This window comes from Saccopteryx bilineata, chromosome 3 (genome assembly GCF_036850765.1).
Source record: "Saccopteryx bilineata isolate mSacBil1 chromosome 3, mSacBil1_pri_phased_curated, whole genome shotgun sequence".
Lineage (NCBI taxonomy): Eukaryota > Metazoa > Chordata > Mammalia > Chiroptera > Emballonuridae > Saccopteryx > Saccopteryx bilineata.
Genome location: NC_089492.1, coordinates 28,861,288 through 28,876,678, shown reverse-complemented (window position 1 = coordinate 28,876,678; position 15,391 = coordinate 28,861,288). Strand labels below are relative to the sequence as shown.

The window sequence follows — 15,391 nt, the reverse complement described above, 5'->3', positions numbered from 1 at the left end:
CGGGTCATCTGGTTTGCGCAAGGCTCACCAGCTTGAGCCCAAGGTCTCTGGCTCGAGCAAGGGGTTACTCGGTCTGCTAAAGCCCCCCCCAACCCCCCATCAAGGCACATATGAGAAGTCAATCAGTGAACAACAACTAAGGAACCGCCATGAAGAATTGATGTTTCTCATCTCTCTCCCTTCCTGTCTGTCCCTATCTGTCCTTCTCTCTGACTCTGTCTCTGCCACACACAAAAAAAGTCTTAATTATACCTCCCACTCAGTAGATATTATTAGTAAACTCATCTTTACAGGTGCAGATAATTCCTAGGATATCTGCTAGTGTAAGTTATTTTTATAGATCATTCAAAGTCAGGTTCAGTAATTGAGGATTATTGGAGTGGGTGGAGGGATGAGGTAAAGGTGAAGGAGTGAAGGGTTAGATGAAAAGAGAACAAGATTATATATGTAATCATATACTGTCAGTCATTGGTAAAAATTCACTTTCTGTTGTGCTGTGTTTTCATTTGTGTTTTGAGATTCTCCTATGCTGAATGATCCATAACTATTCTGTAAGAATGTCCTAGGGCTCTTCCTCTGGGACACCACTGTTTTATCATTCACAGTATCACCTGGAAAGACCATGCACTTGATCTAAGTATTTCTTTAGAATTTCTCCAAAAAGAAATATCACTCAGTTCTCCCTTATGAACTGATTTAAAACAATATTTGTGACAAAATCAGGTTTTTCAGAGTAATGTCATACATGGCAAAAATGAGGTATAAGATTTGATTTGCTTTCTTTTGTCTTAAACTGCTGAGCAAGTAGATTTTGAAGGTATTGTTCTGGAACTATATTGAGCAGTAGAAGCATCATTGAATTAATGAATATTTAGTCTTTTGTCATATTAACTCTTGAAGGCTTCAGCACTTACATAAATATATATCCTGTTTTGTTAATTATCTTTTATGTAAAAGTCTTATTAAATGTACATGTACAGTTTCTCAAAATTTATCAGGTTCCAAGACCCTTTATACAGAGTAGGGCAAAAGTAGGTTTGCAGGTAGGAGTACATGAAACAGTTTATTCTTGTATTAATGTTTATTAATTGTATTTTTTTCTATACAAACAACTGGGCCTATTTTTGCCCCACCCTGTATGCAGTTTGAGTGAATCACCAGTAGATGGCACTGTTGTTACATATTTTATAGCACAAGTTAGATGCTTGTGTTTCTTCAAAGCAAATCACACTAGAGAAACAGAGATATGAACTGGACTTCAACTCATTAATGGTTTTTGTAAAAATAAATTTTTATTGTTCTAGTTATAAATATTATACATACTTATTATTAGAAAATTGAAAACTACCAAAAGTTAGGTTAACTTGAGTTTCTCACCACCATAGACAGCCAATTATTTTTGTGTTGAATTACTTTTTCTGTCTTTTTTATTTTCAAACTTGCATAAATGTTAATACCTTTTCCACTAAGAATTTTTGCAGTTTTCATTTACCACCAACTATTTGTAACTGTCATTTTAAATTACTGGCTTCTGTTTTCTTTTATGCTGCAAATATTTGCACTACCTTCTTCCACAACTTAAACTACGTATCTAACTTGTAAACATTACTGCTTACATATACAGATGCCATTAGCATGGACATCTAGATGTAATTATGAACCATTCAGCTATCTAATATCAAATCCCTTTAGTTGAACAAGTTCTCTTAGAGTTGTTTTAATAGGAGTTTCTGGTAGCTTGAAAAATTCCTGTAAATACTTTAGTCTCAGTTCTCCGGGGGTTGGTTTTCAGCTGTGCATTTGAGCTGTATATGTTAGTTTAATCTCTTTAAATGTAAGTAAGCACTGTGTGTGTACTTGTGTGTAATATCAATTAATGTGTCATTTTATGAAGATACTTAAATATTAATCAAAATTTTATGTAAGTTTATTTTTCATATTCTACCAATGAATAAATTTTACTTTAGAATTAGAGCTGTACCCAAAACTTATATCATCATCTCTTCAGGTAGATTAACTTAGGAAATCTTACATTGATGTTTCCCATATCTTAAGCAATTGATGCAAAAGCTTGTCTATTACTTGGTCTGTATGAATAAATCAGAAATTTTGGTATGTTGTTAAAAAATGTATGCTTTTTTTAGAATGTTAATTTAGTGGTAAGTTTGTAGACAATAAAAGACTATAGTTTGAAAAAATCTAATAACTTTTAATTTTGTTTACTGACAGAGAGATAGATCAGTTATCAGGAAGGGACTTCTGCCATTTGAAGAAAATGACAAGAAGTAATACTGATGAAATCGACTCAAGAATCCGTGATGCAGGTAATGATAGTGCCAGCACTGCTCCTAGGAGCACCGAGGAGTCTCTTTCTGAAGACGTGTTCACAGAATCAGAACTCTCTCCTAAACAGGAGGAGCTTGTCTCTTCAGATGAGCTGCGACAAGGTCGATTGTCTCGTGCATCCTCAGAATCTGTGCAGACTGTCACTCAGAGTGGAGCAGAATGTTTGACAGTCCTATCAGAGTCTGCCACTCCTAATCAGTTAAAATCGGATTCTGGACATTCTGCAAATGAAGTTGGGGCTCTTTCTCCTAAAACTGATTTAAATAATCTTGAAATAACAGCTAAGGAAGATCAGGCTACAGATAATATTCAAGAAATATTGGGCCCTAAAGAAAACATAAATATAAAAGGTAATACAGACCAGGATTTTCTTAATGAGAATTCACTACACCAAGAAGAGGATGAAAAAGAAAGTATGCCTTGTGGGGAAGCAATAGAATTCAAACAAAAGCAAACTGTCAAAGGAAAACAGGGAAAGGAGCAAAATCAGGACTCAGAGACGGAGGTAGAAGAGCTACGGAAACTCTGGAAAACCCATACTATGCAACAAACGAAGCAGCAGAGGGAAAATATTCAACAGGTGTCACAAAAAGAAATGAAACATAAAACAGCAACTGTCGATATAGAAGGTAAGTGTGGTAAGTGTTACTGTATCGCATTCATACTGTTGCATATTATCTCCCTCTTTCCTCACTGATTCAAAAGCTGCTGTATTTCAGGCTACTCTAAAGAGTAATCTGGTGACCCTTGACTGATGTCTGTCTGGGACAACTGGGATAGTCTCTGGTTTCTACTATCTTGACTTTTCTTATCCCTAGTGGATTATATGTGTAAGCGTCTTTCCCACCATGTTTAAACGTTCCCTACTCGCACCACATTCTGTTTTTATTTATTTATTTATTTTTTACAGAGACAGAGAGTGAGTCAGAGAGAGGGATAGACAGGGACAGACAGACAGGAACGGAGAGAGATGAGAAGCATCAATCATTAGTTTTTCATTGCGCGTTGCAACACCTTAGTTGTTCATTGATTGCTTTCTCACATGTGCCTTGACCGCGGGCCTTCAGCAGACCAAGTAACCCCTTGCTGGAGCGAGCGACCCTGGGTTCAAGCTGGTGGGTTTTTTCCTCAAACCAGATGAGCCCACACTCAAGCTGGTGACCTCGGGGTTCCGAACCTGGGTCCTCTGCATTGCAGTCTGATGCTCTATGCACTGCGCCACCGCCTGGTCAGGCCACATTCTGTTTTTAAACAATTTATTTCTTGAAAGTGCTCATAAGCTCTGTAATACCTTTGATTTCTCCTTTTCTTTCCCTTTTAGTTCTTGGTATTAAATGTCTCATTAAAATGTCTTTATTCATTATATATATAATATATATATATAATATCCTAATTGAAATTTGTCATTGACAAAGTTGTAATCCCATCTTTTTTAAAAAGTACAATTAGGCATAAAAATCCATTTTTTATATTCTCCCATGTATCCAGAAGTTTCATCACTGTCTGATGAAATGTTTTCCTTTAAAAAGCAGCACTAAAGAGGCCCTGGCCAATTGGCTCAGTGGTAGAGTGTCGGCCTGGCGTGCAGAGGTCCCAAGTTCGATTCCCGGCCAGGGCACACAGGAGAGGCGCCCATCTGCCTCTCCACTCCTCCCCCTCTCCTTCCTCTCTGTCTCTCTCTTCCTCTCCCGCAGCTGAAGCTCCATTGGAGCAAAGATGGCCTGGGCGCTGGGGATGGCTCCTTGGCCTCTGCCCCAGGCACTAGAGTGGCTCTGGTCGCAGCAGAGCGACGCCCTGGTGGGCAGAGCGTTGCCCCCTGGTGGGCGTGCCGGGTGGATCCCAGTCGGGCGCATGCGGGAGTCTGTCTGACTGTCTCTCCCCATTTCCAGCTTTAGAAAAATACAAAAAAATACAAAAAAAAAAAAAAAAGCAGCACTAAAGATAAATTAAAACACTTTCATTTTAAGTTTTGTTTTTGGGAGCCGTTTACTTATGAAAATTACAGAAACAATTTTTCAGATACACAGTGCTTCTGCTTAATGTTAATGGGCTGCAGCTCAGATATCTTAGTTAACATTTCTAATAGTCTATTGGAATGTTGATTTTAGGCCAATCCAATTTATATATGAGCTTCTTTTTCATTTTTTAATTCAAGTTTCTTACTGTTAAAATACACATAAAATATGCCTGACTGGAGGTGGCACAGGGGACAGAGCGTCCACATGGGATGCTGAGGTCCCAGGTTCAAAACCCTGAAGTCACCAGCTTGAGCATGGGGTCATGAACAGGACCCAGTCATCGCTGGCTTGAGGCCCAAGGTCGCTGGGTAGAGCCCAGGGTTGCAGGCAGGTCACTGACTCATCTTGAGCTCCCCCAATCAAGGTACATGCTGGAAAGCAATCAGTGAACAACTAAAGTGTAGCAGCTGTGAGTTGATGCTTCTTATCTCTCTCCCACTCTGCCTGTCTCTCTCTTTCTCTCACTTGGCCAATTTAACCATTTTTAAATGTAAAATTTGGTGGCAGTACATTCACATTGTTTGTTGTACAACTGTCACCACCATCCTTTTCCAAAGCTTTTTTGTCTTCCCAAACTGAAACTACCCATTAAACAAAAATTCCTATATTCTCCTCTTCCCACCCCTGACAACCACCATTCTGCTTTTTGTCTCTGCATTTTTGTCTTTACTCTCGGTACCTCATACAAGTGGAATCATGCGCCATTTGTCCTTTGTGTGTGACTTATTTCCTTTACATATTGCTCTGGTTGTTTTGATGTTTTGGCTTTTGTGAGCAAAGCTGCTGTGAACATTGGAGTCCAAATATCTGTTTGAGGCCTCCTTTCAATTTTGGGGGGTATATACCCAAAGTGGATTTGCTAGATTCAATGGTTAATGCTGTCTTTAATTTTTTGAGGAACTGCCAAACTTTTCCACAGTGGCTGTACTATTTCTGTTTCCACTAGCAATGCACAGCAGTTTGATTCAGCTTTTAAAATACTCAATTTTCTTTCTACCATCTTAGATACCCTGAAGACCTAAGGATTATATTCGGTAGATGTTAAGAAATTCATTTACTCAAAGCAAATTCTATAAAAGATTGAATATTTTTTGTAATTTTTTTCTTTATTCAGAACTAATGAATTCATGAAAGATGACAAAAACGGAGTTTTTATAAAATATATAAAATTACCTGGGATTCATCACCTAGAGATGATTATTATTAACATTTAGTATATTTATCTTTGATCTTTGGTGTGTTACATATAGAATTTTGAAATTGTTAGTATGTGTCTATACATGTTTTTATTTTTTATATAAAATTGAGATTATACTGTATGTAGTGTTATATTTTGCTTAAGATATTTCCTATCTTCGATATTGTAAATAATGCTGGCATGAATATCATTATTGATATTTTTGTGTCTGTAGTTACCTTATGTTTTGGAATCTTTGAAAAAGATAAAATAAGGGATTTTGTTTAAACCAATATTGTGTTAGACTACTTTCATTGTATTAGCTTTGGTGTGCAAAGTTTGATGAAGAGAAGCTCTATTATGACAAAATACTGGAAGGAGAAGAGTTGGTAGGTATGTTCTGTTAGTTACTTGAACATTATTGAGATCCTTGGGGTTAAAATTATTTTGTGTCACTTAACATCAATGACAAAGTATGGTTTCTTCCCTTTTTCAGGTGAGGGGGAGGCAGTATTGTGGTAACTAATTAACTAATTTTAAGTAACTTAAGATTCTATAATAGGAAACTATTCCAAGTTTCTGACCTTTAATGACTTTCGTAATATAATAAAACTGGAATATAACGGAAAAGTGATAAAAGTTCATTTTTAATGATAGGTAAATACTTGCGCTCAGGTGATGAGCCTTCCACAAAGTTACACAGAAAGAAGCCATGACTAGTACCCACATTTCCTGAGTGTAACTAAGTATTTCCTCCACACTCTGTTGTCTTCATAAGCTAATTAATGCCCAGATGCTTAAATTGAGTCTTATTGTTAGACTCTTAATGCACCTTATGTTAGAATCTCTGATTGGGAGAGTTAACAATAATATAGGCTTAATAGACTGTCCAGACAGATGGCTGACTCTAGAATATCGTTAATGATTTTTATCACACCTTAATATGTATATATGTAAAAGCTTTAGAAGACCCTGGCCAGATGGCTCAGTGGTACAGCATTGGCCTGCCATGTGGATGTCCTGGGTTCGATTTCTGGCCAGGGCACACAGGAGAAGCAACCATCTGCTTCTCCCCCCTCCCCCCTTTCCTTTCTCTTTATCTCTCTCTTCCCCTCCTGCAGCCAAGGCTCCATTGGAGCAAAGTTGGCCTGGGTGCTGAGGATGGCTCTGGTTACAATGGAGCAATGGCCCCAGATGGGCAGAGTATAGCCCCCTAGTGGGCTTGCCAGGTGGATCACAGTCGGGTGCATGTGGGAGTCTGTCTCTCTGCCTTCCTGCTTCTCACTTCAGAAAAATACAATAATAATAATAATAATAATAATAATAATAAAGCTTTAGAAACTTCTAAATTTTTGTCTGTAGTTCCATGTTAAGGTAAACTTTAGAAGTTCTACAGACTTATTTAGTCATTATTCTAAAGAGCAGATAGAGAATGTGCAGCAAATTGTATATGTATATGTAATTACTTTAATATGGTTGTTACAAACAAAAATTTAACAAGAATTCCTGAAGCTTTCACATTTTTTCCTGCTACTCTTAGATATAATTTCAGTTTATAATGTGGCTTTTGGTTCCTTAGTCTTGTTATACCTACCTTTGATGGAGAAAAAAATACAAGTTACTTAAGAGAATTCACCTTGGTGTCAACAAATTGAAGTATAATTCTGTAATAGTTAGTTTAGGGATAAACATGATTCAATCTAAATTAATTAAGCATGGTGTATAAGAATTGAATAAATACTCCTGTGTCTCAATTCTAGGTTCTGCAATTTTAAAAGAAAAGAGAAGGCATCAGTCACATAAATTCTTGTGTCTCAGAGTTGGAAAACCAATGAGGAAAACATTTGTATCCCAAGCAAGTGCAACAATGCAGCAGTATGCACAGAGAGATAAGAAACATGAATACTGGTTTGCTGTGCCGCAGGAAAGGTAAATAAAACAACAACCAGAACTTTAAAACAGTATTGAGATCTTTGAAATTAAAATTATTTTGTATACCACTTAACAATGCCAAAGTATTTTTGAAACATACAGTGTATGATTAAAACCTGACATTAAATCTATTCAAAATATTTTAGCTATTTTATTTTATACTCTTTAGTTTACCCCATTTTTAATCTTATTCTTTGTGATTTAATGCAGAAGATGTTAACATACACTTAGTGTTAATAGTAAAGAAACTTACTTAAAATGTCTTAGAGCAAGAAGGTTCATCAAAAACTAACTGGTGTAGCCCCTATCTCATGACCGGTAATGATGTATAATCTCTTTTTAAAGATCTCCTCAAATACTTACTGAATACCTAATATATACATAGCACTAAATTAGTTTCAAAAAGGATGTGGTCTTCAAATTATTGTTTGTATCTCCTACCCAATTTTTTGTTATAAATTTAAGCAACTGTGAAGGCTGTCTGTTATTGCTGTATTAAAAATAAATTAATTAAAACTGTTACATTAATTTTTGAAATACTCTAGTAGAATTTAAACATCATAGCAATTTTCCCTCTTCCATTATTTATTTAAAATCTACTTGAATGTGCTCTTTAACAGAATTTGCATCATTACTTTTTCTCTTTGAACTTGTATTTCCATGAAACCTTCTCATAGAATCTTATTATAAGGTACTATGTTTTTATATTTCTTTGTAAAAAATACATATAAATGTGCATACACTTGCACATTATATGTGTGTGTACATACCAAAATTACATTTATTTAATATTATATATATATATATATATTTTTTTTTTTTTGTATTTTTCTGAAGCTGTAAACAGGGAGAGACAGTCAGACAGACTCCCGCATGCGCCCGACTGGGATCCACCCGGCACACCCACCAGGGGCGAAGCTCTGCCCACCAGGGGGTGATGCTCTGCCCCTCCGGGGCATCGCTCTGCCGCGACCAGAGCCACTCTAGCGCCTGGGGCAGAGGCCAAGGAGCCATCCCCAGCGCCCGGGCCATCTTTGCTCCAATGGAGCCTTGGCTGCAGGAGGGGAAGAGAGAGAGAGAGACAGAGAGACAGAGAGACAGAGAGGAAGGAGGGGTGGGGGTGGAGAAGCAAATGGGCGCTTCTCCTATGTGCCCTGGTCGGGAATCGAACCCAGGTCCCCCACACTCCAGGCCGACGCTCTACCGCTGAGCCAACCGGCCAGGGCTATATTTTTTTTAATTTATTAAATGAAAGGAGGGAGGTAGAGACAGACTCCCACATGTGCCCTGACTGGGATCCACCAGGCAAGCCATTCCCAGGCACTGCTCTGCCCAGCTGGCTGCAGCTCTGTTCCTCAGTAAGCAAGCTGTTTTAGTGCCTGAGGCCTAGGCCATAGAGACATCGCCAGTGCCCGGGGCCACATTTGCTCCATAGTTACAGGAGGAGGAGAGAGAGAAAGAGAGAAGGTAGGGGATGGGTGGAGAAGCAGATTGGCATTACTCCTATGCCCTGACCAGAAATCAAACCCAGGACTTCCATATTCTGGGCCGATGCTCTAGCACTGAGTCAATAGGCCAGAGCCCATTACATTTATTTTAACATTTTCTGTGACTTGGCAAAATAGTAAAGAGTCTAAGGTTTACCCTATATACAAGCTAACAAGTTGCCTCAGCTTAATGCATGCTGGGAGAAAACACGAGTCCCAACAATAGCAGTAGTCAGAGTTCCAACATTTGCATGAGTTCTTTAAGCCTCAATCCTACAGTGTGATGTAAAGAAGGCCAGGTGACAGATGCATATGTCATGGGTTATATTATGGAAGAGGAACCATAAGTTTAGGGAACTTAACCTATGACTATGTACAGTGAGCATGGTTACCCTTTGCTCCAGAGTAGGATACTATTTCTACTGTCTAACACTATGCTATGCTATTTTTCCTGTGCTAACGTACTTGAATAGATAGGCTAAACAAAGGTACTCAGGACCTCTACTCATTAGACATGCAGAAATCCATGAGAAAATTGTCTATAAAAAAACTACATTATTCCAAATATTAACTAAAGATAGAAGAAAGTTTATTTTACTATTACAGTTATTAATAACACATGAATAATAAAGTTAGATTTTATTATTACAGTTATTAATAGCAACATAAGTGATAAATTTTTATAATTATTTATACATAAAAATTAAAGTATAAGAAATGCTTTAATAAAATAGATGGGTCATCCATCCATTTATAAATGTTGTTAATTGAAAGGGTAAGATAGGATTCAGTCCCTCCGTTCTGCCTTTTCCCATCCTTTCTTTTCTGTTAGGTGCTGAAAAACTTTCTTCACAAAAAGCCATGAGGCTTCAGAATTGTATTATAATAATGTCACTCAATTCTTTAAACATGTTTCTATTTCTATTCTGAATTTACTTAATCACCTTATGTCAAAATTATGTTTAGTGATAATCAATGAGCAACTTCATTGAAAACTCTTTCAGTTTAATAGAAATCAGTGAGTTAGGAACCACCTGACACACAGAAAATGTATAGCGCAATCTTCAGAATCTGTCTTAGTACCAACTCTGGGCAGCCTGGAAGCTTGTTAGGGCATGTACCATTACAGAGTTCTGGATAGGTTTGGATATGCTTTTTGTTGTTAAATAAAGTAGAAAAAAGTGATTTAGGGACTCTGTAAGATATCATTATCCCACTTTTCAAGCAGATTAGTATGAATGAAGAGTAACATGGAGAAGAAGAAAAAGAAATTGATTTCCTTAGAACTGTCTTAAGTGTTTGTGTGCCACCTGGAAAGTCTTTATATATTGCTCTGAAAACTGCTGCTTTTGGGGATATAATGATAAAAATTCTTCTTCCACCCCTCCCGCTCATTATACAGTACAGTGTGTGCAACAAGATGTAACTAAAGTAATTTAAAAATATGGTATGGTTAGTATAATTCCTGAATACCTAAAAGGCACAGAGCCAGATTTTCACATTTGCCAGCTATATTAAGATGACTACAGTGACAAATTTAACCACAGGCATTCCTCAGAGATTTGGTTCCAGACCATCACAGTAAAGTGAATATCACAGTAAAGTGAGTCACACAAATTTCTTGGTTTCCCAGTGCATGTAAAAGTTATGTCACACTATCTGTAGTCTGTTAAGTGTATAAATAGCATTATGTATTTTAAAATGTACATACCTTAATTAAAAAATGCTAACCATCTAAGCCTTCAGCGAGTCATAATCTTTTTGCTGGTGAGGATGTTGTCCCAGTGTGGATGGCTGCTGACTGATCAGGTTCCTGAAGGTTTAGGTTAATATGGAAATTTCTTAAAATAAGACAGTGAAGTTTGCCACAATTGACTCTTCCTTTCATAAACAGTTTCTCTGTAGCATATGATACTATTTGATAGCATTTTACCCAAAATGGGACCCAGTCCCCTCAAACCCTGCCATTGCTTTATCAACTAAGCTTATGTAATATTATTCTAAATTTCTTGTTGTCATTTCAGTCTTAACAGCATCTTCACCAGGAGTAGATTTCACCTCAGGAAACCACTTTCTTTGCTCATTTATACATAGCAACTCCTCATCTACTCAAATTTTATCATGAGCTTGTTGCAGTTCAGTCACATCTTCAGGCTTTAGTTCTGATTCTAATTCTCTTGCTGTTTCAGCACATCTGCAGTTACCTCCTCCACTGAACTCCTCGAAGTCGTCCGTGAGGGTTGAAATCAGCTTCTTCCAAACTCTTACTAATGTTGATATTTGGACCTGTTCCCATGAATTACAAATATTCTTCATGCCATCTAGAATGGTGAATTCTTTCTAGAAGGTTTTCAGTTTACTTTATCCTGATCTGTTAGGATCAGTATCAATGGCAGCTATAGCCTTATTTCTTAAATAAGGTGTCTTAATAAGATTTGAAAGGCAAAATTAAAGTTCCCAGAATGAATATTGTGTTAAGCTGGTATGAAAACAGCAAAAGTCTTATACATTCCCATCAGAGATCTTGGGTGACCAGGTGCATTATCACTGAAAGGAATCTTTTTCTGAGCTGTAGGTCTTGACAGTGGGCTTAAAAACTTCAGAAAGCCATGGTATGAACAGATGTGCTGTTGTCCCAGCTTTGTTATTCCATTTATAGAGTTCAGAGAGATGTAGTGTGTTTCGGGAATGGTAATTGAACATTGACTTCAGCTTAAATCACCAGCTACGGTAGAGTGTTGTTTTGTCTTTTTTTTTTTTTTTTTTTTTTTGTATTTTTCTGAAGTTGGAAACGGGGAGGCAGTCAGACAGACTCCTGCATGCGCCCGACCAGGATCCACCTGGCACACCCACCAGGGGGCGATGCTCTGCCCGTCTGGGATGTTGCTCTGTTGTAACCAGAACCATTGTAGTGCCTGAGGCAGAGGCCACAGAACCATCCTCAGCGCCCCAGCCAACTTTGCTCCAATGGAGCCTTGGCTGCAGGAGGGGAAGAAAGAGACAGAGAGGAAGGAGAGGGAGAGGGGTGGAGAAGTAGATGGGCGCTTCTCCTGTGTGCCCTGGCTGGGAATCGAACCCGGGACTCCTGCATGCCAGGCCAACACTCCACCACTGAGCCAGCCGGCCAGGGCTTGTTTTGTCTTTTGAATCTTTGAAGCCAGGCAATGACTTCTCTCTGGCTGTGAAAGTCCTATTTGGAATAGGCTGTTTTGTGTACATTAAAAATCTATTGCTTAGTGTAGATTCATAAATTTTCTTAGGTAGATCTTCTGGATAATTTGCTATATCAGTTGCTGCTTCCTCTTGCACTTTTATTTTTTGATATTTTAAGTTTTTTATTTTTCAATTACAGTTGACATTCAGTGTTATCTTGTATTAGTTTCAGGTGTACAGCATAGTGGTTAGACAATCATATGCTTTACAAAATACCCACCTGGCATTATACCTAGTTATTAAAATAGTATTATTATCATTATTATTTTAGCAAGCAAGAGAGACAGACAGACAGGAAGGGAGAGAGATGAGAAACATCAATTCTTCATTGCAGTACTTTAGTTGTTCATTGATTGCTTTCTCATATGTGCCTTGACAGAAGGCACCACCTGACCCAGTGACCCAATGACCTCAAGCCAATGACCTTGGTCTCAAGCCAGTGGCCATGGGGTCATGTTTATGATCCCATGCTCAAACCGGCGACCCCATGCTCAAGCTGGTGGGCCCATGCTCAAGTTAGTCACCTTGGGGTTTCAAACCTGGGTCCTAAGCGTTGCAGGTCGACACTATCCACGGTATCACTGCCAGGTCAGGCTTAAATATTATTGACTATGTATCCTATGCTGTACTTGACATCTCCATGACTATTTGTATTTGCCAAATTGTACTTCTTAATCCTTTGTGATTTTTACCCAGTTCCTCAACCACCCTCCCTTCTGGGAACCATGAGTTTGTTCTCTGTATCTACAGGTTTGTTCATTTCTTCTTTCGATTCGCATGTAAAAGAAATTACATGGCATTTGTTTTTCTCAGTTTCACTTGGTGTAATATCCTCTAGATTCATTCCATGCTGTTTTAAATGGTAAGACTTTATCCTTTTTTTTTTCTTATGAAAAAGTAATATTCCATTGTAGATATGTACCACAGCTTGTTTACCCACTCATCCATTAGATTGTTTCTGTAGCTTGGCTGTTGTAAATAATGCTGCACATAAGAGAGTATATATTCTTTTGAATTAGTGTTTTGGGTTTCTTTGGATATATAATCAAAAGTGGAATTGCTGAGTTATGAAGCAGTTTCATTTTTAATTTTTGTGGTAACTCCATGCTGTTTTCCACAGTGGCTGCACCAATCTACATTCCCACCAGTCATGCGTGAGGGTTCCTCTTTGTCCAGAACCTAGCCAACACTTGTATGTTGATTTATTAATGATAGCTTTTACGAAAGGTGTGAGCTGAAAGCTCATTGTGGTTTTAATTTGCATTTCTCTGATGATTAGTGACGTTGAGTATCTCTTCATATGTCTGTTGGCCATTTATATGTCCTCTTTGGAGAAGTGTCTCTTGAGGTCCTCTATTTGTTTTTTAGTTGGATTGTTTGGTTTCAGGGTCTTCTGTGGTTTCATATAAATATTTGGATTATTTGTTCTAGTTCTGTGAAAAACACCTGTGGTATTTTGATAAGGATTGCATTGTATCTGTAGGTTGCTGTAGTTAGTATGGACATTTTTATGATGTTAATTCTTCTTGATCATGAGAACAGTATGTGCCTTTATTTGTATCTTTAGTTTCCTTCTACATTGTCTTATAATTTTTTGTGTACATGTCTTTTACCTCCTTGGTTAAATTTATGCTTAGGTGTTTTATTTTTGATGGTATTGTCTTCTTAATTTCCTTTTCCTATAGTTCATTATTGGTGTATAAAAATGCAATTGATATCTAAATATTTATTTTGTATTCTTCTACTTGACTGAATTCATTTATGAGTTCTAGTAGTTTTTTGATGGAATCTTTAGGGTTCTGTATACATTGTAGCGTGTTATTTGTAAATAATGACAGTTTTACTTTTTTTTTCAGTTTGGATGCCTTTTATTTCTTCTTTTTTTGATAGCTGTTGCTAGGAATTCCTATACTACATTGAATAAAAGTGGTGAAAGTGTACATCCCTATCTTATTCCTGAACTTATATACTGCTCACAAAAATTAGGGGATATTTCAAAATGATTAGGAAGCGATAAAAAAAGAAGCATTTGATTTTTTTATTAAACAAAAACATCAGAAAAGCAAACAAGTCAAAGAAAGTTGTTTGATTATGCAAATGAGATGCAAAACCGACTTTTATTTCACTGGTGAAAATGCACTATACAAGGGGCTGAAAGTACTAGAGTATCTGCATGGTTCCTGATCCCCCCTAATTTTTGAGAGCCATGTAGAAAACTCATAGATTTTTTTCTGCTGAGTATGATAGTTGTGTGTTTGTCATATATGGCCTTTATTATGTTGAGGTATGTTCCCTTTCTTCCCACTCTGCTGAAAGTTTTTGCCATAAATGGGTGCTGGATTTTGTCAAAAGCTTTTTCTGCATCTGTTGATATGATCGTGTGATTTTTATACTTCATTTTGTTTATGAGGTATATCACATTATTTGTGGATAATGTATCAATCTTGCATCCTGGGAATAAATCTAAGTTGATCTTGGTGTATGGTATTTTTAATGTATTGCTGGATCCAGTTTGATAATATTTTGTTGAGGATTTTTGCATCTGTATTCATCAGAGGTATTGGCCTATAATTATTCTTTGTAGTGTCTTTAGGTTTGGAATTAGGATAATGCTGGCCTCATAAAATGAACTTGGGAGTCTTTCCTTCTCATTAATTGTTTTGAGTAGCTTTAGGAAAGATAGGTTTTTCTTATTCTCGTTAACCCATTCATTGTTTAATAATATGTTATTTAGCTTCCATATATTGTGTATTTTTCAGTCTGTACTTGTAATTGATTTTAGCTTCATACTTGTGTTTCAACATGGTGCTTTATGATTTCAATCTTAAATTTATTGTGACTTGTGCCTAACATGTGGTCTGTCCTGGAAAATGTTTCATGTGCACTTGAAAAGACTGTATATCCTGCTGCTTTGAGGTGATATGCTCTGAAACTATCAATTAAATCCATCTGGTCTAGTGTGTCGTGTAAGGCCACTGTTGCCTTGTTGATTTTCTGTCTGTAAGATCTGTTCGTTTATGTCAGTGTGGTGTTAAAGTCCCCTGCTGGGACTTATATCTGTTAATCTTTCTTTTTATGTCTGTCAGTATTTACTTTATATATATATAAGTGCTATTCTAGGTGCATAAATGTTTACAAGGGTTATAGTTTCTTGTTGGTTTGATCTCTATCATATGTAATGTCCTTTGTTTCTTATGATAGCCTATATTTTAAAGTTT

General features: G+C 37.1%; 1 protein-coding gene across 10 annotated transcripts in view; it reads left to right on the top strand.

Moving 5' to 3' along the window:
• OXR1 (oxidation resistance 1) overlaps positions 1–15,391 on the top strand; it is a 535,173-nt gene that overhangs the window by 473,142 nt on the left and 46,640 nt on the right. For 7 of the 10 annotated variants that reach the window (XM_066265827.1, XM_066265822.1, XM_066265824.1 and 4 more), the window contains 2 exons: positions 2,230–2,984; positions 7,302–7,470. In XM_066265827.1, coding sequence (XP_066121924.1) covers positions 2,230–2,984; positions 7,302–7,470 — 924 coding nt within the window. The remainder of the gene's footprint in view (positions 1–2,229; positions 2,985–7,301; positions 7,471–15,391) is intronic. The other 3 variants (XM_066265828.1, XM_066265825.1, XM_066265829.1) reach the window with 1 other exon arrangement.